This window comes from Rutilus rutilus (assembly GCF_951802725.1).
Source record: "Rutilus rutilus genome assembly, chromosome: 19".
Lineage (NCBI taxonomy): Eukaryota > Metazoa > Chordata > Actinopteri > Cypriniformes > Leuciscidae > Rutilus > Rutilus rutilus.
In genome coordinates, this window is record NC_140232.1 from 6,403,894 (window position 1) to 6,429,606 (window position 25,713).

General features: G+C 41.0%; 1 protein-coding gene across 1 annotated transcript; it reads right to left on the bottom strand.

The window, feature by feature from the left end:
- Window positions 1–11,042: 11,042 nt before the first annotated feature.
- LOC311278710 (N-alpha-acetyltransferase 35, NatC auxiliary subunit-like) lies at window positions 11,043–24,960 on the bottom strand (the record flags this gene model as incomplete). The annotated part of the gene is made up of 15 exons (XM_084389719.1): window positions 11,043–11,466; window positions 11,565–11,701; window positions 12,585–12,763; window positions 13,372–13,470; window positions 13,561–13,627; window positions 14,187–14,293; window positions 16,216–16,275; window positions 16,362–16,540; window positions 16,619–16,733; window positions 16,828–16,911; window positions 17,063–17,113; window positions 17,214–17,257; window positions 22,638–22,704; window positions 23,962–24,129; window positions 24,868–24,960. The coding sequence occupies 15 exons, from the start codon at window positions 24,958–24,960 to the stop codon at window positions 11,288–11,290; spliced, it is 1,629 nt and encodes a 542-aa protein (XP_084245845.1). The 3' UTR covers window positions 11,043–11,287.
- Between the last annotated feature and the right edge of the window lie 753 nt (window positions 24,961–25,713).

The window sequence follows — 25,713 nt, forward strand, 5'->3', positions numbered from 1 at the left end:
GTTTTGCTTAATTCGCTGGGGTCTTTGTGCCGGTGTAATGCATTGGTCAAAAAAGGTCATCGTAGGTTTTTTTCTATCTCACAGACCGGACAAACACGTAGATCAGCGGCCCATTGGTTCTTTTATTGATACTGGGCTGGCCCAATCACATCTTTAAACATCTCCTCATTTGGGCTCCTTTCGCACGTGCCGTGTCAGTGTGTCTCTGTCAAAATAGTCAGAGAGATGGAGAATAAAATGCAAGGAATGTGCAGAGAAATAGAGTGAAAAAAAGAAACAGGCCCTTCAAGCAGACGCTGTAAAATGTGTCAAAATAACTGATATGTTTTCTGCAGCAGCAGGACCTTCATCAGCTCCTGTGGCAGATGATGATAGTGAGGATCAGGAGAGAGATGAGTGAGTGTAGAGTCCGCGGTAAGCAGAACTACTTTCAAAACACTTAGGCTATGTCATGAGTGAACCCATTACCAGATAATGTCTAATAAGGAGAGAAGTTTCACTTCACCGTAAACTTCCGGCTTCTGAACTGGTTGCAGTTCCACTCTGGTTCCATGAGGGCGCTCACAGGACGAGTGCAGAATGAATGGAGGTCTATATGGCGAAATACCCCTCAAAATCCACTTTTCTCAGGATATAATTTTTTGTCTAGTAATTTGAATTTTGTATTCGAAAGGAGATGCAAAGAAATTACACATCGCTGGGTGCTAGATTTTTTAGAGTCACTTATTTGCTTTAAAAAGTCTTTTAAATTTTCAATGACGTCATACACATCGTACGACCAGAGATAGGCTACTGCTTTTCTTACGGTAATCCTTCAGTCACTTTGGTGCTTTCGCGCTCTGCACTTTCTTTTCTCTCGAGGCATCGACAACACAGCTGACACAGATAAATACACGTGCTAGAAGAGTTTTTTTATTTTAATTTTATTTATTTTATAATTTATATTTTATTGTCTTTCTCACAATATGAAACTTACAGAATAACAAGGCAAACACAACCAATACTTTAGGACAGTCACCAAAAGTTTTCCTTGAATGCCCCTGTTGATAATACATTTGTTTTTGAACATGAAGAAAAAAAAAAAAAAAAAAATAATTGAATAACATTGTAGAACCAGGGTATGGTATGTGTTACTCTTACCGACAATCCCTGTATAATAAAAGTACTTTCCCCATCCTTCTGCATGGTACATTAAGAAGGTATTCATAAACATTCAGCTCTTACCACAAGTCCCTAAACAAAGTCCATTCTATGTTGCCTAATATATTTAAGCCATCTTCTCCAGATATTGTTAAATTTATCGACTTCCAATCTAATGTACGCGGTTAGCTTTTCCATATTATAAATGCTTAGCATTACATCAAACCATTCTTCCACTTTTGGCACCAAATCACTTCGCCATCTTCTGGTTATTGCTTTCCTACTGGCCAACAACATAATTCAAAGCAATTTATAATCGTCCCTTCTTTTTAAATTAAGAGTCTCAACTATCCCAAGATACATAATTTCAAAGCTGGTTGGTATTTTCATTTCTATCACCTCTTCAATTATCACTTTTAATTGTGCCCAATATTTAGTTATACGGGACGGGAGCATCCCCAAAAGATATAGAAATGATTTGCTTTAGTTTCACCACAAGATCTCCAACATTTGGTATCTCCATGTTTTCTCTGTGCAGGGGTTGCAAAAAACCTTAGTGTATTTTTCCATCCGTATTCCCTCCAAACTGAGGAATTTGTAATTTTCCACTGATATTTATTTATTTCCCCCCAGTTCTCACCTGAAACCACTATGTTTGCCTCCCTCTCCCATCTTTCTTTTACATATATTGTGTTGTCTGCCTTTATGTCTTCCAGGATCCTGTACAGCTTGGAAATAACTTTCCTTTCTATCTGTGATCTATATGCTTCCATCATTATTTTTATGACACCTGGCCATGTTGAACTTAGTTTAACTTTTTTAATTTCTTCTCCCAAATAATGGCGTAGCTGTAAATACCTATGAAAATCTTGCTTCTGGAGGCCATAAATCTCCTTCATTTCCAGGAAACTACAGTTTGATTTTTAATAACCTCCCAATACATTTTTGGACCATTATTCCACAATTTAAACCTGCCATCCAATTTATTGGGTGTAAAATCTATATCATGTGCGATCCACCTCAAAAACCTACAGTGACCCGTTAAATTATATTTCTTCACAATTTCAGACCAAATTTTAACAGATACCTCCAACCATGGATTTATTTTTAGTTTCAGATGAGACCTCAATGTTTCATCGCATAATAAAGCTTGTACCGGGAGTCCCTCTATTAGTCTTTCCTCAATGTCTTTCCATTTTGCAAAATATTCAGAATCACACAAATTAATCAAGACCCTCAACTGCGCAGCCTGAAAGTAACTTTTTAGACAAGGTAACGCTAGACCCCCGCTTCCCTTAGCTAATTGTAATGTTCTATATTTTATTCTTGGCTTAGCACCCTGCCATATATATCTAGATATAATTTTGTCCAGCTCTTTAAATTCTTTTCCTGATACCTCAATTGGAAGATTTTGAAATAGGTATAGCAGCCGGGGTAAAACGTTCATCCTAATCACTTCCACTCTTGATATCAAACTCAAGTACGGTATTAAGTTCCATCTTCCCAAATCCATTTTAATCTTTGATATTATTTGGTCATAGTTGGAGGATTTGTTTTGTTGTTTTAAAAGACCACGCCGAAAATACACACACACTCAATGCCATCAAGCGGTATCTCTGGTCGTAATCAGTCCTTCACTGACCAATCAGCGTTCATTAGCAGAATTCTAGGGTGTTATGGGCAACAACAACTCAACCTGTAAGAAATCGAAAGGACATAAGTACTCGTTCATTCAACTTTCGACCCATAACCTATAGCCTGGAAATACAGACCTAAATCTAAAAGATTAATGGTCTGGCGTCGACTAATGAAACTCAGCCAGCTCGAGTGGTGGCACCAAGCATGCATTTGAAAATCTCACTGCACGCAATTGGATAACACTACGACCAATCACAACAATAAACCCCATACGCTTAGCTACCAGCGGAGCTAACTGGTAGATTATACTCTTACCGTGTCCGGTCGGCAAAACAGCAAAAACGTCCTTCTTGCAAAGGAAGGATTCGAACGGCGTCTTCTGTTCCTGTTTTAGATAAAAAGCCAAGTCTAACTCGTTCATTGTAGCGGCCAAAGCCGTTTCAAACAACTGGTGTTCATCCATAGCCATCTTGCAATATTTACAAATGACTTCGACGTCACAGCGCTGTCGTCTTCTGTTTAGCTCGCCTCTGGCCCGCCTATATCAGATAACCCGATGTGATTGGTGCAGCTCGGATACAAGGGCATATTTAATGAGCATCATTACTCAACACCAGAGTAACTCGCTGAGCAAATTCAACTTGTGCGCTCGCGAGAACTCTGGATTACCAGGGTACCTATAACCCATGTTGAACTTGCAAAACCTCAAAATCAAATCTGAGATTTCTCAACGGCAATCGGGTGAAAGAGACAAATTTAGCCGTCTAGCTCCATAGACTCCCATTCATTTTGCACTCATGGGTGATCGCCCCCAGTGGAACTCTGGTGGAACTACAACCAAAATTCGGTACAATAGGACTTAATAGGGAGTGGCCAGGCTCTCCGTAGACGGGCTCTGCCATTACCCAGTTACGCATTATTTCCACACCTGCATAGTTGACGATCACCGCCTACAAGGCTCGAGGTCCACCCACCACAGTTTTACCAGAAATCCTGTGAGAAACACTGGTATTGCTATGCTAATGCAACTTATAGTTTATTTTTTGGACTCATCACCTGTGGAGTAAAGTTCAATTGTATTAAAGCAACACCATGTAGTTTTTCAACCTTCATAATATCCACCTTATTCTGCTCTAAACAATGCGCGCTGCCATAACGACGACTCCGGTTGCCTACTTCCGGTTCGTAGCGCTTGACCTGTACAAGCAGCGAGAGAATGAGTTCAAGCTCCTCATGTGCTGTTGTTGTTTGTTTTAACAATTCAAAGAAGATTTCAAACTTTTTAGAAACTGAGTGTTTCGAGCATAAGATAAGAAGGAGATAAGAATTTATTTTTTAAAGAGCCGTGAGTCAAAAGAACCGGCTCATTTCAGTGAGCTGAGTCAAACGAGCCGAAATGTTTACTTTTCACATCACATCGTTTTAAAAATAAAAACAGTACAGTATACAGTAGTCATAACTTAGAATTTTATTATAATTGTATTTCATATATATACAATAATGTCATTTTTACTTGTCCATAACAACCCGAAAACTTGCCTGCTTGCCTTGCACATCTAATTAATGGGCAAAGTTTTCCGACTTTTTTTCTTATGCTTCAGTTTTAACGCTAACCACTCTAAACGTTTAATTTATTGAATGTATCTGATACGGAACCGGACATGGGCATTATCTCCTTCTTATCTTATGCTCGAAACACTCAGTTTCTAAAAAGTTTGAAATCTTCTTTGAATTGTTAAAACAACAGCACATGAGGAGCTTGAACTCATTCTCTCGCTGCTAGTACAGGTCAAGCGCTACGAACCGGAAGTAGGCAACCGGAGTCGTCGTTATGGCAGCGCGCATTGTTTAGAGCAGAATAAGGTGGATATTTCCAAGACCCTTGTGATGGTACATCGACTTACAATAGGTTGAATGACACATCTGCCATAGCCTGACGGGGTCTGTAACGCTTTTACTGGCACTTCGGGGTTCGGGTAGTAAGGCTGCGTCTCATTTCTCTGTCTTACCCCTTACTCTTACCCCTTCCCCTCGGTTTTGCGCGTTCATGTGAGGGAAAGTGGTGTCCCAATTCTCATTTTGATTAAGGGCTAGGGCCAAGGCGTAGGGCTACATAGCCCTTGAAACGAAGTTTGCGGAGGACCACACTTGAAAGAGAAGGGTAGGAATTTCCCAGAAGTGAGTCGCACAAATGTAAGTATTTTCAGCAGTTTAATGACACTCGTGTTTTATGATACTTTTAATAAAATGTTCAAGCGGTTTTAATTGTAATGTTTTTGTTTTGAATCGCTAGTTAACCGCTAGCTAGCAGCTATGCGCTATTTCCTGTTTGCTAATGTTTTGCTTAGCTATGTTGTCGCCGGCGCCGCCGTTAAATACAATGAAACAATGTCTTTGACTGATGGCACACAAGCGTTCAAAGATAAAGAGAGACCAGGCAATCGATATCACAACCCGAGACGACGGCATCTTCGTTTGTTTATGTCAACGCGTATCGCCTCTGTTGACGTAGCAGCCAGCTAGCGAAAAGGGAAGATGACGCAAACGGTAATCGAGTGTTTCTTAGAGAAACGTTCTTCCCCCTACCCCCCTTCACTCGGTATCGAGGGGCAAGGGGAAGACGCAGACAAAGGGGAAGGGGAAGGGGAAGGGGAAGGGGAAGGGGAAGGGGAAGGGGAAGGGGAAGGGGAAGGGAAGGGGTAAGACAGAGAAATGAGATTGGCCCTAAACCCGAGCACAAAAAGAACTACAAAATTTGACTGCTTTACGGCACACCTCACTTCCCCCACCACCCCACCCCCCATTTCCTCAAATTCGGACGTATAGCATGTGGTATAGCGTGTGTATGTTGTTGTCATGGCCGAAGCAGCAATGAAACCGAAGAAGGCAAAGGTTTTGTCGGAGGAGACTAGGAAGAGAAAAAGGGAGAGTGACAAAATCAAAGGCCGGTTAAGCAGTCCGGAATTCCTGTTCCCCCTCAACGAGCCGTGTCTTTCGGGAAAAAATACAATCCTTTTTTAACCTTTTGGCTTTCCGTACATCCAGTTGTGCTTCTTGCTCGTATTCAGTTCTGATGGTACGTATGGTAATGTAACCCAGGTCACTAGAGAGATTCTGTTGATGTAAGGAGAGAGAAAAAAAAAGACTAACACTTGTGAATATATATAAAACAGTTATTTTATTAATGTCTGTGGGGAAAGAAAAAAAAATAGAAAGTTTAAGATTCTAAGAGAAAATAAGAAAATGCATAAACTAAAATCATAAAACTCATTTAGAAAATTTATCCAATTTAGCAAGACAAAGATTGGTTCAATTCAACGAGTGGGAGTTAGCCCCGCCTTAATAGGTGGACTCAGGGCAAGGGTGATGCAACACTTTTTGCGAGACACTGAAGCGGCTAGTTCAAGTTACAGAAGCTGCTGGTGCGATCCTAAAGAAAGAAACGAGAATTAGAACAAACAAACCAAGATTTAAATCAGAGAAACAATAGAGAAACTTTTAGATTAAAGTGCGGATTGAGATTCATCAGTCAAACGTTACGAGTGAACGTGATATTGACTGCTACGAAGAGAATACATTTCCAAAGTTGGAAGTTTTGCCCTTCATAGCCGATGAATTGAGTTCTCTTGGTGAGTGTTGTAATTAAATAATTCTTTTTGTGTGTAAAATACTTGATAAATTGTATTGAATTACTAAATTCTGATGTAATATGCTGTTGTATGTAAAAGAGTTGACCCTTTTTGTTTATAATGGGAAGAGTATTGCATGTATGTGTTGAATAATTAATGTTTCAGAGTTAAAAGTCACCTTGAGTGGTTAATAGAGGTTATTTTAACGAATTTCGTCGTGTATTTGAGCTATGAGTTAATGCGCGGTTATGACGCACATGTAATACGGGCAGATGAGGCCTAAGTGCGTCATCGGAAAAATAGCTCTTCGCACATACATAAACTTTATGTGCTAAAGTAAGACGGAATTTCAGTAAAAGGAAAAAAAATGTTGAATGTTGTTTATATGCAGACTAACTGCTCTAATGATGTATATTTTTGAAAGGAATGTCTAATTATATTTTTGGCCTTGTCTTTGCAAGGTTGGGTCTTTTTCTTTTCCTTTCTTTCCTTTTCCCCTTTTTTGTTGTTTTTTTCCTTCTTTTCTACTTTTTGTCTTTTCTGAGTCGGATGCTGCACATTTCCTGGACACCGGACGATTTTGAAGGAGAATTGTATGTGAATTGTCCCTGCTTGCTTCACATCGGGAAAAAAAAGCCGTTGCGAGCGGGAACTGGCGAGCCATTTGCCCATATAAGGAAGGACCGAGTTTGCGAATCAAGGAACGAACGGAGTGGTATGATTGTGCACACATCTGAATTGAACTGTGTTGATCCGAGATACATTGCGGAAGAAGGATCTCGTGAGAGCGGCATTCGAACTGGAACTGAGAATTAGTGTGTATATAAATTATACATATAAAAAGAGGAATCTGAATTGTATTGAATTTGAGACTGCTAATTAAGCAGTAAATTTTTACCTGTATTTTATTTTCTCTACTGTTATTTTTTTTTTTAAATTCCATTGTATTTCATTTCAATTCATTTTGATTTTATATTTTATTTTTATTTATTTTTCTTGGAGAACGAGAGTAAAAAGGGTATTCTTATAGGGTTATCATTTGGAAGGATTGCATTTGAATTTAAAACGTTTACTTAACCTTAAATAAGCCAATTAGAAACAAATTGAATAAATAGGTAAACAAATAAATTATATACATATATTAATAGAATAAGGGTCAATTAAATTTATTAGCTTGAAACTAAATAGGTAATAAAAAAAAGAGAGAAACAATAATAGTTATAAACTAAATAGGAAATATAAATTAGGGTTATATTAAGGTTACATTTATTTGTTCCACGGCAAATCTTTGCTGTTCTCCTGGTCATTATATATATATATATATATATTTTTTTTTTTCCTCCTGTGTGATGTGATGTATTAAATTTCTCTGCTTTATCATTTAATTCTGTAATACATCATTCCAAATTTTCTAATGCAACGAGTGTTTGTCACAAATTCTTTCTTCCCTTGCTGTTGACGCAGTCTCTTGAGCGAATCTGGTCTTCTGGTCACTGGTCCAAATCTTGAAGCGGTGCACTTCACGCTCATTTGCATATTTCGCTATTTGTAAGTGAGGGTTGTATTGTCGCCGCGACGCAGGTTACAGTAACTTGGCAACTACGCATGATTTGTAGTATGATTGGGTTAAGGGAACAGTAATTCCAGGAGGGAACAGAATCGACTGCTTCACCAGACGAGGATCAATATTGGTCCAGCGCTCGCTGGCGTGAGCTAAAGGAGGAGGAGGGGTGCCCAACTGATGCTGACTTGTCCGTCATGCTGTTGGACTAGTAAGTATATTGCTTGCATACTATCTCTAGTTTTTCGAATTTGTTGTCTGCCTGGCTATGTTACGGAAGCTATTTGGTCCTCCATTTATCTTCATGAATCAAGTAATGCTAGTAGAGGAGCGAATTATCAATCTGGTAGCTAGTAAATGCTAACATGCTAGTTTTCGATGAAAAAATAAAACCCATGAAATTATATTCATATGACATGCTGAAATATATGCCACTGTACCTGGGATGAAGACATTTCACACGCAACGCAGGCAGTCTGCCCAAGACGTGAGAACTCCTTCTGCAGAGTTCGGGGGTATGGGCTTGTCAACAAATGCACCTGTATCCCCTGGTGTTACCATGACAGATTTTACGACAGTAGTAGAAGACAATACTGTTTCCCAACTGTAGGGGGACCCCGAGAGCAAAACTTACATGGTGTTGCTTTAATAAAGGACAATTTTGTACTTATTTCATGTGTTAACTCTCACTCTTTCCTACTCACTCATTACATGGCATTAGTGGTTTTAAGGAATAGGAGTTAGTATACATATTCATGGGCGTGCAAAAATGGTTGTTTATGATCATATGTAGTGGGCCAGCCTGGGCCAAAATGCAGGGCCGATTTTTTTGTCCCAGTCCAGCCCTGATGGCTGCCAATTGGATTAAACGAACATGCAGCGGTTGTGTTCCTCTTCTCAGTATTTTTCTCTTATACTGATCATATTTCATATTTCTGTTGAGTTTAGATTTTTAAATGAATTTGACTGATAAATGGATTATGTGCGCTAGCGCTCTTATCCCAGACTTTTAAAATATTTGAATGAATGAATGAATGCGCGGTACAGGCGTTAAATAAATGTAACTATGTTAAATATTGCATTAATCGTACAGTAACGCACACAGCTTAGAAGACAATGACAGTCAACTACTTTGAATATTAATTAAGCATTTTGGGCATAAACATGTAAATCACATACATTAAAATGATTGACAAAGAAAAATGACACTGAATAGTTATTATTAGTTTTACAGTGTGAATATCATACTTACAGGGAGCCAGTCCACCACTAAGTGACTTGGTCTGTCTTTATCTTTTGTAGAAGAGGACCCATACTATGTACTGGAGGTGCAGTTTATGTACAGACCCTTTCCAAAAAAATTTGAATATCATGGAAAAGTTTATTTATTTCCATAATTCCATTCAAAACGTTAAACTTCCATAGATTATAGATTCAAACTTTTCCATGACATTACATTTTTTTGGAAAGGGTCTGTATTATGTACTGCAGGTGTTTGCAATTTGTCCATTTGTTCTTATTTTATTACTGACTTTTTACTGTTTTTTTTTTTTTTTTTAATGAAAATAAAATTTTGCATTGAAGAAATGTAGATTTTTGTTTGTATAATTATAGTTGTTCGAAAGAAAATCGGAATCGGCCAAGAAAATGGCAATTGATTTGTTGCATCTCTAGTAATAACATTCAGACATTTTTAAACTCACACTAGGTACGGTTGCCATGAACCGGGCCCGAGTACGATTGTCCCCCCTCCCCACTCCCCCACTGGCCTGCACTCACATAGGGTTTCAGCATTCGTGGCGGAGCACGCTTACGTCATTATGGTGTGACGGTTTCGGGATAAACAGGAAGAGCGGCGCATCGCTCTAGAGTCCATCGCTCTGTTTACTTTGTGGATAATTTTGAGTCGTTTGGTCCACAGCCCTCTCACAGCCTGTTGTTAAACAAATCTATCGCCTTTGTGGCACGAAAATTTTCACGTAATCGTGCTGCTCGTATGAGGAGGTTTGCGTCACGCGTCCTGTTCCGTGCTCCAGCACGGTTAGCGCTCACACTGCATGCGAACCGCGCCCGAGTCCAACTGAACCGTGCTCTGGCCCACCTCTTCCAACCGGGCCAGGGCCGGCTAATCGAGCCGCGCCCGGGCACGGTTCGGAGCACTCACACTAGTCAAACGAACCGCGCTTTGGTGGTCAAACTTGGAAATATGCAAAAATGTTGACAAAAAAAAAAGATATTTAGAGGTAGCTCAATCATGTGGAGGATTGCCTATGTTAAGCTGTGCGGCGTTATTGTGATATGCAAGTAATATTAAAAATTGCTGCAAATGAACTACATTTTATTGAAATCAGAGCAACTCTGACATGACAACAATGACAACAATCTCAAAAAAAGTTTTCAACAATCCCTCATTTCTGATGCTCAGCAGCCAGTGTTGACTTTTTGCAGTCTGGATAGATCCGTCGGTGATCTTCCACCACATGAAGGAGAAACTGCAATTGTTCTTCAGAGTGTGTGAGATAGCCATTGTATTCTTGAATCAGAGCCACTCCTCTCTCGACTACTTTCATTGCATGGTTGCCTGTGCCTCCTGATAATCTGCTTGATTCGGCACAAAGTTCCGGGTCAATTTCAAGGAACGTAATGTAATTTTTTCAACCAAAAAATGTGCTCTTAACCCAAACAATAACCAAGGTGATCATCAATAGAAATATGTATTGATTCCACCAGGAAAGGTAAATCTGCTAAACCAGGTCATGGATGGATTCATTTGGATTTAGTTTCTACAATAAGTAAACTGAGATATGCATCTAAAATACATATTTAGGAATATATGGAGCATATGGAATATGTGGAGATTTTTTTGGAATTTTACTAGCCAGGTACAATACCAATTCAAATGATCGTTTTTTACGAAAATCATCAAAATCTCAGAAAGTTTAAAGCTATTGAGCTACCAGTAATTATTATGTTACTGCCATAAAAATTGGCATGCTGTATTTTCTTATATGGAACAATTTGAAGGGTTAAGAGCATGACAATTGGAGACTTTAAAAATAAGGACCACCCTAATACGCATGTGCATGCCGTCACCGTTTTCACAGATTTGCGGTTTTGTAGTTTACACTGAGACGATAATGGCATCGTTTTTAAAAGCTTGCACTTTGAAACCTGTTTTCAGGCCACCAAAACACCATTGTCGTGTAAATGAACGGCCAAAACGCATAAAAAGTTCCTTTGTTTAAAAACGGTGTCGTGTAAACAGCTCCTCGATTTCTCCTACTTTATCATGCACTCTTATACGTCTCTGACCAACCAATCAAATCCTGATTATTATGATTAATTTCCATTGTTCCATTGTCCATAATTTCCATGTTACATAGGCAGCTTTGAGTACTCCAGCGTGTTTGTGTGTATCAGGAAGCATTACCTTGTACATGCCAGCACACATGTTCTGGTAAGCTTGGCTCATGGTGATCTCTTTACTCAGAGGACGAGCTGAGGAGACAATGGAAACACAATGAGCAAGTCAGACCCAAACATCCCAATCCTCCATTGCAACTGCAACTGTTGAATGAACGTCGGGCTGTGAGAACCTTTCTTCTTCTTCTTGCTCTTCTTGCTGCTTCGTACTTTCAGCTGCTCCTCCAGGATTCTCTCCTCTGCCATCTGAGAGCTGTCCGCTCGACTCAACGTGGACATGAGCCACGCATACAGGAACTCCGACAGATACCTGAACATACATGGAGAGAAAGATATATCTTTACTTTTTTAATCTTTATCTGACTCACAGAATTTAACAGGCTGTTTTGCTACTGTCCCTTTAAGACTATATGCAAATGACCTCTGTTATGATTGGCTAACCTCTTCACATGTGTAATACTAAATCCGACATTAATGTGCTAGCACTTTGGACTTCATTTAGGGAATCTTTCAGGGATGCACCAATATTAAAACTGTGGCTGATGTCGATAAGCCGATAATTCTATTAGCATATTTACATATATAAAATGTATAATCATAATACTGACATATTATATTCAAAAATATTTTTAGCATATTAAAATCATAATTATTAAACAATTGTTAATTTTTTTACTCCTCCGCAGAGTTTATTGTACATCCCACAAAAGATGAAGCGTTAGTTTTACTCCAGAAAATCACTGTTAGAGCTGAATAAACACTGTATAAGAAGTTATCAACAGTCGTGTGAGGGGCTTGTGCAAAAGTATGTCACACTGCCCTGAATCTGAGAACATGTTGTTCTGAGACAGTGTTTATGATTTATGGGGATTTAAAAAAAAAAGCACTAGGTGGATTTTTATCATTATAGGGTGGTTGTGTACACACACTGCCAACACACATTTATGTTCAAACACCATGTAAAAATGTACCATGTATGAATTTTGCATAATAGGTGCCCTTTAAATCTTCGGCATAATTGGTCAATGGTCGCTGTCCCTTTAAATTAGTGCTAGATGATGATCTAAATTTTAAAATAGGTAGAAATAATTAAACTTCAAATATTTTCTGATGGATATCTGATAACAGTCGATATTGCCTGTGCATCCTGATCTGTCTATAGCATTAAAAGCATGTTTTTTTAGCTGTCGTACCAGTAGATGTAATAATACTCATGCATGCTGTAGAGCTCCAGCTCAAAGCCGCTGAGCAGGTACTGGATCATGATGCGCAGGTTATGATAGAGGATCCAGGTGCCCAGACAGGCTAAATGCTGCCTTTGAGGCTCCAGCTTCATCAGAAGACCGTGAAGAGCAGCGTCCACCTTCTCAGCCTAAACACCAACAAACACACTCAATGATGCTTTACAACTGACATGATGGCAGCAGAGCAGACTTTCAGAAGCATGAACATTTTGGTTAAGTGGACTTTCAAAAGATGAGCAATAAAGATTTAAAATATCTTAATTTGTGGTTTGAAACAACATAGTGAGTAAATTATGACAGAACTTTCATTTTTGGGTGAACTAACCCTTACATTTACATTATGCATTTAGCAGAAGCTTACAAAAGAGGAACAAAAGCAATAAATCTAATTCGTTGGTTAAACCCTTTTAGTTCTTTGTAATAAACACCTATGAATTGTAAGGAATAAGACCAGAAACACTTATTAAAAGGATAGTTCACTCACAAATGAAAATTCATCAATCATTTACTCAAAACCTGTATGAATTTCTTTCTTCTGCTGAACTCAAAAGAAGATATTTTGGAGAATATGGGTAACCAAACAGTTGATGGACCACATTGATTTAATAGTATCTTCAAAATATCTTCTTCAGAAATTCATACAGGGTGAGTAAATGATGAACGGTCCCTTTAAGAAAGTATTAGGTTCAATTTTTAATTCATGTCATTTTTAACCAAACAAAAAACATCTACGCACCTCGTCCTGAAGGGTGGCAAACTCCTCCAGTATGTGACCCAGTTTGTCTCGCTGGCGTGCTCTGTTGTGTCCGTGAATCTGGATAAGGCTGCAGAATGGCTGTGACACAAAATAACACTCTTAATTCATCTAATCAAAAACACTATTTCACCTGTTACAATAACATATCAAACAAAATGAATCACAAACCCGTGTGCAGTGTGTGACAAAGGAGTCAATGTAATCTTTAGCCTGGTGGTTATTGTTCAAACTGCATCTGTGAAAACAGCGTTAAAACAGTGAGGGAATATAATGTCATCTTAAAATAGTCATGAAATGTGAATCTTAGCAAGATGATAAGGACAGGCAGGAGAAATACTAAAACAGAATCACGAGACTAAGAATAACATTAGTTAATCTGCAGCTTTAATAGTAAAAACGTAGTTTAAATGTTTTCAAAAGAGTTCAACGTATAATACTTGTTAGCAGTGTTAGCACAAAAAATGTTAGGCTGTTTACTTAAAGTTTTAAAGGAGACACGCCCCTCCAAACCCCAATCCTAACCCTATAGTGTGTACATGTAATTAATTAACATTACTCAGTACTTAAATGTATACTTAACACTGTAACAAGGACATCTTAAAATAAAGAGTAACCGAAAATGGTCTCTTCTTTCTAAATTATGTAAATATTTTATGCAAAAATCATACTAACATTATAAACGCACCCCAGGAAACATAGTAAATAAAAAAAACAAATGCAGAAACTTCATGTAATTTATAAGCAACAAATTAATTAAAGAGTAAATAATATAGTGTAAAGAAATGATCACTCACTTTGTGGAGAGGACAGGTGGGCTGACAAAATAGCGCAATGCATCTTTAATCATATCCTGCATCAGATGAGTCCCAAACACCTTCCTATTGTCAATCAGAAATGTGGTCTGCATCACACACACACACACACACACACACACAGCAGTCAGGTGAGTGTTCAGACTATCTACATGCCAAGACCAATCATCATATCATTCTGTCACTGTGTGTAACATAATTTATCCGAGACCAGTTTTATATGTGATATAGTTATGTGTTGAATGTGTTATTCATTGATAATTAAATATAAAAAAATTAATTTCTTGACCAGAGAAGTTTATTTATTATTTTTTAAAGCCACGGCAGCAGCAAGGCGATGTTCATGTTGAGAAAAAGAGTGAATAAGTCATACAATTAAAAAAGGCTGTATAAGACATTTAAAGTCACCATGAAATCAAAATGGACAATTCCTGTTTTTTATGTAATGCTGCAGTGTTTTCTTTTATAAATGATTTATCCGTACACATCATTCAATTTTAAATAATTTATGTGCCCTCATAATCTTTAATTAAAATAACTTCCCCTCCCTCCTGTCACTAACATGAGATCACAGCAATAGCAAACCACAACCATACAATCAATTCCCCAAGGACAACATTGAGTCCCGCCTAGAGATGCACCGATTGATCGGCTGGTGACCGGAATTGGCCGATTTTCACGTGATCGGCCGTGACCGGCGACCGGCCGGTCAGTCTGACAAATGCCGATTTTATGCCGGTCAAATGCACTCGGGCGCCGCATGATTAACAAACATCGCGCAACATCAGCATCACACGGAACACACATGTAGGAAACCTTGTGAATTACGTCCGTTCAGACCGCAAGCGCGTATATTTTTTCGGCGTGCATGTTAATCAATGAGTGCATTCACAACGGGAGCAGGAGCAGCGCGTGAGCGTCAAGCAGGAGCGTCGCGAGCAGTGAAGCGCGTGTTTCGGCGCCGAGTCTATTTGCTGCACTGCTCACGCTCAATTAAAGGGAAAGCACACTTTTGATGGACAAAATAGCCTAAATAGGGTTTCACAAAAAAGTGCCCAAAATGCACAGAATTTGCATGTTTTAACCATAGACTGTAAAGGTTTTAACAAGAACTGGAGTAGCCTAGGCCATGTCAGAAAAGAAAACGAAGACTAATATTTATAGAAAATGTACCCATTTGATTTAAACTTGTTTTATTATTCAGTTTGTACAAGTGATTGCAATAGGCCTGTGTGTGTGTGCTTTGAGAAATATCTTTATGCTGCAAGGCTTTATTTTTTATTTATATATTATTTCATTGCCATTCCGTGTTTTCATACAGACGTTTAGTTTGCTAAATACATATATAAAAAAATTATTGGATATTGAATGTGAAAAGGAAATGGTTCTTCCATAACACTGCACTTCAGATGTGTGTGAATTACCCACACCTGGAGTAATTTATATAGTTCTATTTTATAGCGTTTATCTGTTCAAAAAAATATGTACTATGCAAATTGTAAAATATTCTATTACAGAAAAGATATAAAATAAATATTTGTGTGTGCTGTAAAGTGGTTAGAAAAAAATGAAATCGGAATCGGCTAACATCGGTATCGGCAGGTCAAACTTAATGAAAAATCGGAAATCGGAATCGGCCCAGAAAATTGTAATCGGTGCATCTCTAGTCCCGCCCTACAATTTTTGCTCATTCAAGAAGCTGTTTTCACTCGTTTCACCCATATACGTCAGAATAGGAAAGAAAGGACGATCGGAACTTCCATTTTATGCTGATTAATGCAATATTTAAGATTAATGCAAAACAAATTCAGATGATACTTCTTTAATTACATCAGTTGAACATATGTCTGAATAAAAACGTTGTCTATTTAGATTTAAAACAGTCCAGAGTCCAGTAAAATATCTTTAACAGTCATTCATTGTTTTTTGTCCATTTTATATATTCCAGATCTATGAGTAAAGCACAAGCTTCAGATGTAAAGAGAACTTTGTCAGATGAAGTCGGTCTTACCTGTAGCAGAGATCTAGACATCACACATGGAGACTGCTCACTGAATTCACAGAAGAAATCCTGAAACCGCAAACACTCAGCAGGATTAGTTACATCTCTCTCCAATACTTCAACAGAACACATGTGTTAATACGGAGTTATTTTACCAAGATGCTGTGCAGGTTGGTTATGTTGATGACCTCACAGACGTTTTTAATGCGCTCAATGAGTTTGCTGAAGTAGTTGACCATCTCTTCTCTCTTAATGATCTTGGCGTAGCGCGGGAAAGTGGGCGGGAGCAGGCGCTGGTTGACCAGCGGCTCAAAACCCATCATGATTGGGTGATCTGGAAAAAGCATGATGCGTACATTTGGGGAATTAAGGCAAATAAAACCAAAATGTTTAATTGTTTTTAGACTGTTACCTCCTTTGGTTGTGTCATTCTGTGACTGTATTCCATACTGTATAGAGGAGTGTATCGCGGGCAGTAAGTCAGCAGCCTGAGTCATCAGCTTCTGTGCTTCGCTGACAGCACTCATCTTAAATGTCGAATCAACCAATCAAAGATTAGATAACGAACTGGTGAATCTTTTTGTTAAGCAATATGCTTGAGTGAATTTAATAGTGTCATACCTCTTTTTTAGTGAAGGAGATGAGCGCGCTAAGCAGCAGACGAGTGAATTTAACACGGCTGAACAGAGCCAAGCATTGCTGATGCTGAGGGCAAAAGAGAAGGAGGATAATCAAAACTCTCAGTATTTCTGTACAGTGCTGTTGTCTGGCTGATAATACAAGCCAATTTCACCCAAAGCATCCACACATCTCTTTATCTTAACTTTAGTATTCGGGGAAATGATTATGTACTTACATCCAGTTCCACCTCAGGATCTCTTTGTTCACCCTGTCGACTGCGTGTACTCTGTAAAAAAAAAAAAAAGGAAGCAACAAATATTTAACAAGTCAAGAAAAAAAGAAGGAAAAGCTAAGAAGTATCTTGAAAAGTCTTGAGATGGAGTCACCTTCACTTTCCTCTGAAGTTCATCCTCAACATCTTTTAGCATTCCTATAGAAATTTTAAATGGCGAAATGAAAACACTGAACAACAAAATCTTACAAAAACATGTAGTCTGATTTACATTTTGCATAAGGAAGACGAAGCCTAATATTTTGCACCGCTGCATTATTTTAATGATAATTAAGTGTCATGGTCGGACAAAACTGGAAACAGTTGCAGGTTCTCAAAAGTGTTTATTAAGCTCAAAAGGGTCAGACAAATAGTTCAGAACAACGGAGGGCGGCGACTCAGGCTCGTGCAGGGACTTGATGGTCTGTGGTGCGCTGGTGCTGTGACGGTGAAGAAACCCGATCCCGGTGCTGGAGTGCGGTGAGTCCAATGACAAAGAACAGGAACGGCAGTAAGACACGGCAGGCGAACAAAGACACGGCAACTCCACGGGAAACACAGACACGGCAAACACAGGACCTCAACAAACAATCCGACACTGGAACAGAGAATGGTGTGAGTATATATAGGGACTGGAAATGAATAGCAGCTGTGAACAGTGATTGATGATGATGATGATCAGCTGGAGCGCTGACAGACACGTGAGCGGGACAACGCCCACTCACACATAAACAACAACGACACGAGGCAAGAAGGAAACAATGCATTCAACAACCGTGACAGTACCCCCTCCTCTAGGAACGCCTCACGGCGTTCCCAGACTCCCTTACCTGTCGATTGTAATCATCGATAAGAGAGTGATCCAGGATGTCACGAGCCGGAACCCAACTTCTCTCCTCCGGACCGTAACCTTCCCAGTCCACCAGGTACTGGAATCCGCGTCCCCTCCGCCTAGAGTCCATAATGCGACGGACCGAATAGGATGGTTCCCCATCTACGAGTCGCGGCGGTGGGGGAACCGGGGCAGGCGGATTAATGCGGGGAAAAAAAACGGGTTTAATTTTGGACACGTGGAATACCGGATGAATTCTCCTGTACACTGGAGGGAGGTTGAGGCGGACTGCCACCGGACTAACAATTTTGGTGACAGAAAACGGGCCAATGAATTTAGGAGCCAGTTTATTGGATACGGAGCGGAGCGGAATGTTCTTAGTAGAAAGCCACACTTTGGAACCGACGACGTATACGGGAGGCCTAGACCGGTGGCGATCGGCCTTGGCCTTGATGCGCGCCCGCACACGGAGGAGAGTCTCACGGGCTCTTGTCCATGTGCGGTGACACCTCTGGACACCACAAAATCTAGAGCGATATGGGACCAGGGTCTCGAAGGCACCGACAGCGGTTGGAGTAACCCATCTGGGGGTCGATTAGACGACTTACCAATAGCACAAACTGAGCAAGCCAAAACAAAATCGTGAACGTCGCGAGCCATAAGCGGCCACCAGAATCGTTGTTTGACCAAATAGAGGGTGCGACTAACTCCTGGATGACAGGCTAGACTAGAACAATGGCCCCACCGAATAACGTCTGGACGTAGTTCCTACGGCACAAATAAGCGGTTCGGTGGGCACCGGATCGGAGGCGTTACCCCTTCTAGAGCCTTCTTGACTCTCGATTCGACCTCCCAAGTGAGCGTAGAGATAATTAGGGTCTCAGGAAAAATACGCTCGGGAGTAGGTGCGTGTTCGGATCGATCAAAAATACGCGACAAAGAATCGGGTTTGATGTTTTTGGAACCCGGACGATACGAGAGGGTAAAATCAAAACGGCCGAAAAAAAGTGCCCACCGCGCCTGCCTGGAGTTCAACCTTTTAGCGGATCTAATGTACTCCAGATTCTTATGATCCGTCCAGACGATAAAGGGTACCCCGGACCCCTCTAACCAATGACGCCATTCTTCCAAGGCTAACTTGACCGCCAACAACTCCCTGTTGCCAATGTCGTAATTTCGTTCAGCTGGTGATAAGCGATGGGATAAAAACGCGCATGGATGCATCTTGTTGTCTGAGGGTGAGCGTTGTGAAAGAACTGCGCCTACCCCCACCTCTGACGCGTCGACCTCCACCACAAACTGACGTGAGGAATCAGGGGCGATTAAGATGGGAGCCGAAACAAAGCGGCTCTTGAGGTTGGAAAAAGCAGTCTCGGCTGCTTCCGACCACCTGAACGCAGTTCTGGAGGAGGTCAAGGCAGTCAGAGGTGCGGCTAGTTGGCTAAAGTTGCGAATAAAACGCCGGTAGAAATTGGCGAACCCCAGAAACCTCTGTAGGGCCTTACGGGAATCTGGGTTTGGCCACTCTACCACAGCCTTAACTTTGTCAGGATCCATACGCATACCCTCAGCCAACACGATGTGTCCTAAGAAAGGAACCGACTGTGCATGAAAAGCGCATTTCTCCGCCTTGACAAAAAGCCCATTCTCTAGCAACCTCTGGAGTACTCGTCGGACGTGCTGCACGTGTTCCTGGAGAGACGAGGAAAAAATCAGAATGTCATCCAGGTAAACATAAATAAACTGATCGATCATGTCTCGCAGCACGTCATTGACGAGTGCCTGGAAGACTGCGGGACTGTTGGACAAACCGAAGGGCATGACCAAGTATTCAAAGTGCCCCCTAGGGGTGTTAAAGGCAGTCTTCCATTCATCCCCCTTCCTGATACGGACCAAATGATAAGCATTACGTAAGTCCAGCTTTGTGAAGATGGATGCTCCCTGCAACCTCTCGAAGGCTGAAGACATCAGCGGCAAAGGATAAGTATTCTTTACCGTGATGTTGTTCAGCCCCCGGTAATCAATACAAGGTCGCAGCGATCCATCCTTCTTCCCCACAAAAAAGAACCCCGCCCCCGCTGGAGATGAGGAAGGTTGGATGAACCCGGACGCTAGAGAATCAGAAATATATTTCTCCATAGCCTCCCTCTCCGGAACCGAGAGTGAATAAATCTTGCCCTTAGGCGGAGACTTACCTGACAGTAAATCTATAGCACAGTCGTAGGGACGGTGCGGAGGGAGAGAAGCAGCCCTTGACTTACTGAACACTTCCCTCAGGTCACGGTACTCCGCGGGCACGTTTGATAAATCCACTGCTTCCTCCTGCAACACAGGAACAGAGACAACAGAACAGGCAGACACAAGACAAGAACTATGACATTCAGCGCTCCAGGCTGATATGGTTCTCTGTTTCCAGTCAATGCGGGGGTTGTGTTGATGGAGCCAGGGGTGACCCAAGACAATGGGGGTGTGATGGGAGTCCGTGATGTAGAATGATATTGTCTCTGCATGGTTCCCTGAGGTGATGAGTGTAATGTTCTCGGTGGCCTGGGAGATGGTTGGTAGTGACTGTCCATTGAGTGCATGTACGGTGATTCTCTGGGGAAGTGTTCTGAGTGGGACTTGAAACTGTAGTGCAAAGGTGCGATCCATAAAATTACCTTCGGCCCCAGAGTCCACCAGTGCGGTGCAGTGATGATCGTGGACAGACCATCTAAGTCTTCCCGGGAGGATGGTGGATGTAGATGAGGACTTTTCGGCGGAGATCCCACCCGATAGTAGCCTCATACTTACTATCGGGCTTGACCTTTTACCGGGCAGTTGTTAGCAAAGTGTCCCGCTTCCCCGCAGTACAGGCAAAGGCCAAGGGATCTCCGCCTCTCCCTTTCCTCCCGGGAAAGTCGAGCTCGACCCACCTGCATGGGCTCGGGATCGGAGGGACCGGCCGCGTCCATGCCACTGGACCACTGATGTTCCACCCCCCCACGAGGCAGGCTGGGTGGAGCGCGTGGTCCGACCCGGGCTAGTCGGGCGTCCACCCTCAGCGCCAGATCGATGAGTCCATTCAGTGAGGGGGGTAGGTCCAGGGCGTAGATCTCCCTCTGGACGCGGTCGGCCAGCCCATGCAGGAACCTATCCCACTGCGCTTCCTCGTTCCAGCGACACTCGGCCGCCAGGGTCTTGAACTCAATGGCATAATCTGAAACAGATCGTTCTCCCTGGCGTAGATCAGACAAGACCCTGGCAGCCTCTCTTCCCGCGACCGCGCGGTCGAAAACTCTTCTCATCTCCGAAGAGAGCGCCTGGAACGAGGAACAGCATGGTTCTTGGTTCTCCCACACCGCCGTCCCCCATAGTGCCGCTCTTCCAGTCAGTAGAGTGAGTACGAATGCCACCTTCGTCTCCTCTTTCTCAAATGTCCGGGGCTGGAGTGCAAAATGCATGCCGCATCGAGTCAAAAACGGCCGGCAAAAGTTAGGCTCACCAGAGTATGGCTCAGGAGTCGGAAGGCGAGGTTCCGACTGGGAGGCGGGCATCGGTGGTGTGGGAGGGACGGGTGATGCGGCTGGCACAGCGGGAGGTTGCAGCTGTTGAAAACGCTGGGTCAGCTCGGACACCTGCGTGACGAGAGCCTGAATCGCGCGCGCCGCTTCCCCTTGATGACGGTCCTGAGCGTCCATCCTTTGAATACTTGCACGAACAAAGTCATCCATTGTTGCGGCGGCGGCACCTGCTGCTTCCATGGATTGGTCGGATTGTTCTGTCATGGTCGGACAAAACTGGAAACAGTTGCAGGTTCTCAAAAGTGTTTATTAAGCTCAAAAGGGTCAGACAAATAGTTCAGAACAACGGAGGGCGGCGACTCAGGCTCGTGCAGGGACTTGATGGTCTGTGGTGCGCTGGTGCTGTGACGGTGAAGAAACCCGATCCCGGTGCTGGAGTGCGGTGAGTCCAATGACAAAGAACAGGAACGGCAGGAAGACACGGCAGGCGAACAAAGACACGGCAACTCCACGGGAAACACAGACACGGCAAACACAGGACCTCAACAAACAATCCGACACTGGAACAGAGAATGGTGTGAGTATATATAGGGAATGGAAATGAATAGCAGCTGTGAACAGTGATTGATGATGATGATGATCAGCTGGAGCGCTGACAGACACGTGAGCGGGACAACGCCCACTCACACATAAACAACAACGACACGAGGCAAGAAGGAAACAATGCATTCAACAACCGTGACATTAAGACCATTTACCCTTAAATTATTTTTACTGTAGTTCATCTATGCTTTACTTTGTTTGTTGTACACTATCTTTCAAAAGTTTGGGATCGGTAAGAATTATTTTTATTTTTATAAGTCTCTATCGCTCACCAAGGCTGCATTTATTTGATCAAAAATACAGTAAAAACAGTAATATTGTGAAATATGATTACAATTTAAAATAACTTTATTATTTATAATATATATGTAATATATTTTAAAATATAATTCATTAAAACTAAATTTCCATTACTGGAAAGTCCTCAGTGTCACATGATCCATCAGAAAACATTCTGTGCTTATGTCACTTTTTGTCAGAATTGATGAGAAAAGGTGCTTTATTGTCACAACAGTGAAAAATAAATAATTAAAAACTAAAATTATTTTATTTTATTTACGCAAAATATAAAATCACAATCAAGATCGGTATTTACACTCACCTGTCACTCTCAGATCTGTTACGTTATTTGCCATTTTAAAGCCGTAAGTCATGGCCTGAAAATCTTCCTGCAATTGGAAAACAGAAAAATTCACATTCACTGAAAAAACCAACAGAAAAATTTAAATTACAATAAAAGTACAATAAAAATAAAAGGTGACTAATGGCCACACGGTAACTAAATATTTCCAATGGTCTTCCAATGGGTTCATTTATAAATAATCTACATATTGTCAGTAATCACACCAGACATTTTTTAATTAAAGTGCCCCATTATGCTTTTTCCTTTCATGCTGAGTGTAATATTGCTGTTTGTGAATGTAAAAGGTCCGCAGAGTTTTAAAGATCAAAGTTCACGATAAATAAAGTTATTGTCTCCCAAAAGAAAGAATCGATTCTAAACTGCCTGAAACAAGTCGTCAGTAATTCCAGTCTCACTTCCTCCTCAAACCCACGCAGGTTTGTAACAAATATAAAGCCTATGGTCTTCATTGGCTGCCCGTGAACAACGTCTACTTTGACCCTCAAACACTGTAGTTGTGGCTGAGGCCTGGAAGAGTTTGGTTTGTGTTATTCATGTTGAGAAGATGCTGTGTTCTACACTGCAAATCTTTTGAATGCACTTCCAAAGGATGAGGACTCAGACTCGAATTGATGCGGAATAACCGACGCCATTGTTACTGTTCGTATCAGTGTCTCAAGCGCTGAGGAAGATCCAGAGCTGAAATTCAGATATGGTAATGAGCGTTTGGTTTCCGACACGTGCTGTAAGCTGTCGACCAGTGCGTTAAGGGTTTTCTGTTAGAACGGTGTCGTGTAAGCGGCCCCTAAGTTAATAACTAATGATCTTTGCAACGGAAGTGAATCGATCAAAACTAACTTTAGCTGGACAATAACTTTATTCTAGAGCTGCTGTAAAGCCAAAACAATCTCTGTTTAATTTCCTATTATCACTGTAAAGCTGCTTTGAAACAATATATATTGGTAAAAGCGCTATATAAATGAAGGTGACTTGACTTGACCAATCACAACAGACTGGGCCATCTGACCAATCAGAGCAGAGCAGGCTCTCAGAAAGGAGGGGTTTAGAGAGACTGAATCCTTTATCGAAACGTTTCAGACACTGTGAGAAAAGAGGTGAAGATGCAATGTATATTATTAGAAAATGTATGTTTTTTTATTTTTTATCTTAGGGTGTATGTAAACCTATTGTAAGAGACCTTCAAAACTAAATCTGGAAACATTTAAAATAGCATAATGGGGGCACTTTAATAAAACAACACAATTGGAACAAGAGTCAAATAAGACAATTGAATGCGTCTTGCCTCCTCAAACACAGCGGCTTTGTTGACTTTCTTGCGGGCGATGTCGCAGATCTTGAGGATGCCCAGAGCGAAGGCTTTAAGAGCAGGGTCTTGAATAAGATCCGGGTTATGAACATATAGACATGTAAACACAGTCTGAGCCAGAGAATGCCCCTCCAGCCATGTGATCTGAGACAGATGAAGACAACAGTGACAGATTATTCAATACAGTCAGTAAACTCAAACGCAGCTTTTTCCAGCCACTGCTTTCTTTAGCATACACTACTATCTCAGGGTCACATGATCCTGCAGAAATCATTCTAATATGCTGATTTGATTTGAAGAAACTTTTCTTATTATTATCAATGTTGAAAACAGTTGTGCTGCATTATATTTTTGTGGAACCATGATAATATTTTTCCATGAAAATAAAGTTCAAAAGAAAAGCATTTATTTGAAATCGAAATATCTTGTAACATTATAAATGTCTTTCCTGTCACTTATGATCAATTTAATGCTTTCTTCCTTAATAAAAGTATTAATTTCTTTAATAAAAATGTATTTATTGTTGAATACGTATTTTACTCTATTGTGTGTGTGTGTGTGTGTGTGTGTGTGTGTGTGTGTGTGTGTGTGTGTGTGTGTGTAAATGTATACTGTATACATATAAATAAATGTATACATCTTATCATAGAAAAGCCTTGAGAAACCTTCACATAATGATACTCTGAGGGATTTGAAATCACATTTACAGAAGGATTTAGAGCAGAATTCAACACAGAAAATAAAGCTTTAGAACTATGATGATTTTGTGCAATTAATTCAGAAAAATACTTAGACTTTTCCAGCTTTCTGAAAAGCACTAAGGATCCAGGATTCAGCATCCAAGTCAGGTAAAGATGACTCCAGGGACAGAGACAGACACACCTCGTTAAAGGTGTTAGTGAAGTCATCACGGAAACAGGGAGAAAAGGAAAGAGTCCATTGTGCAGTAATGTGCGATATTGGACCTCTTCTCATGCTACCATGGGCTTTTCATTACAAACATTCACATGTGACATTTTAAATAGTTCAAAATTGAATTTATATTGCTTCAATTATATTGCCTTGTTTTGTAGCTTTCCACCATCAGTCTCCCTATGGAATCAAGTTTTAGTGATTATGGGCCCTATCTTGCATTGACTTTGTACACTGACGCATGTATCATTCCTATTTTGCACCCGCGCACAGCGGACTTTTCCCTCCACAGACGCACGTCGGTAAATTAGGAAATTAATTTGCGCTCCCGGGGGCGGTGCAGCGCAAAGACGGGGCGTGTTCTGGCGCAAACGTTCCCTGGTGCTATTTTGCAGGTTTAGAAAACAATTCCGCCACTGACCAGGAAAACCCTAGTCTAAAGTCAGTGGCGCGTTGCGCATGTTTTTCATATGCTATTTTAAGGGCGCATGCTTGGCCATAATCAATGTAGCGTGTGCACAACTCCCTACATCTCATCTACACACAGACGCAGCAGGTCTCATTTTTAGAAAACCATACATAATTACAAGGAAAAATGTTAACACACGAGGGAAATCATTGTTGTGTCCATGAAGATGGGAAAAAATAGGCATAAATCTAGCTTACACATTTACCCAAATTTTAATATGCCTGTTAAACCGAAGCTAATTTGGGTGGGTTTCTCCCATCCCCAAATGTCACTTCTCTGTGTTTACGGCCCTGACGAGAATGTCGGTCTCCTCGGCTGTGAACCGCTCCTGGCGTGCGCCTGGCAAA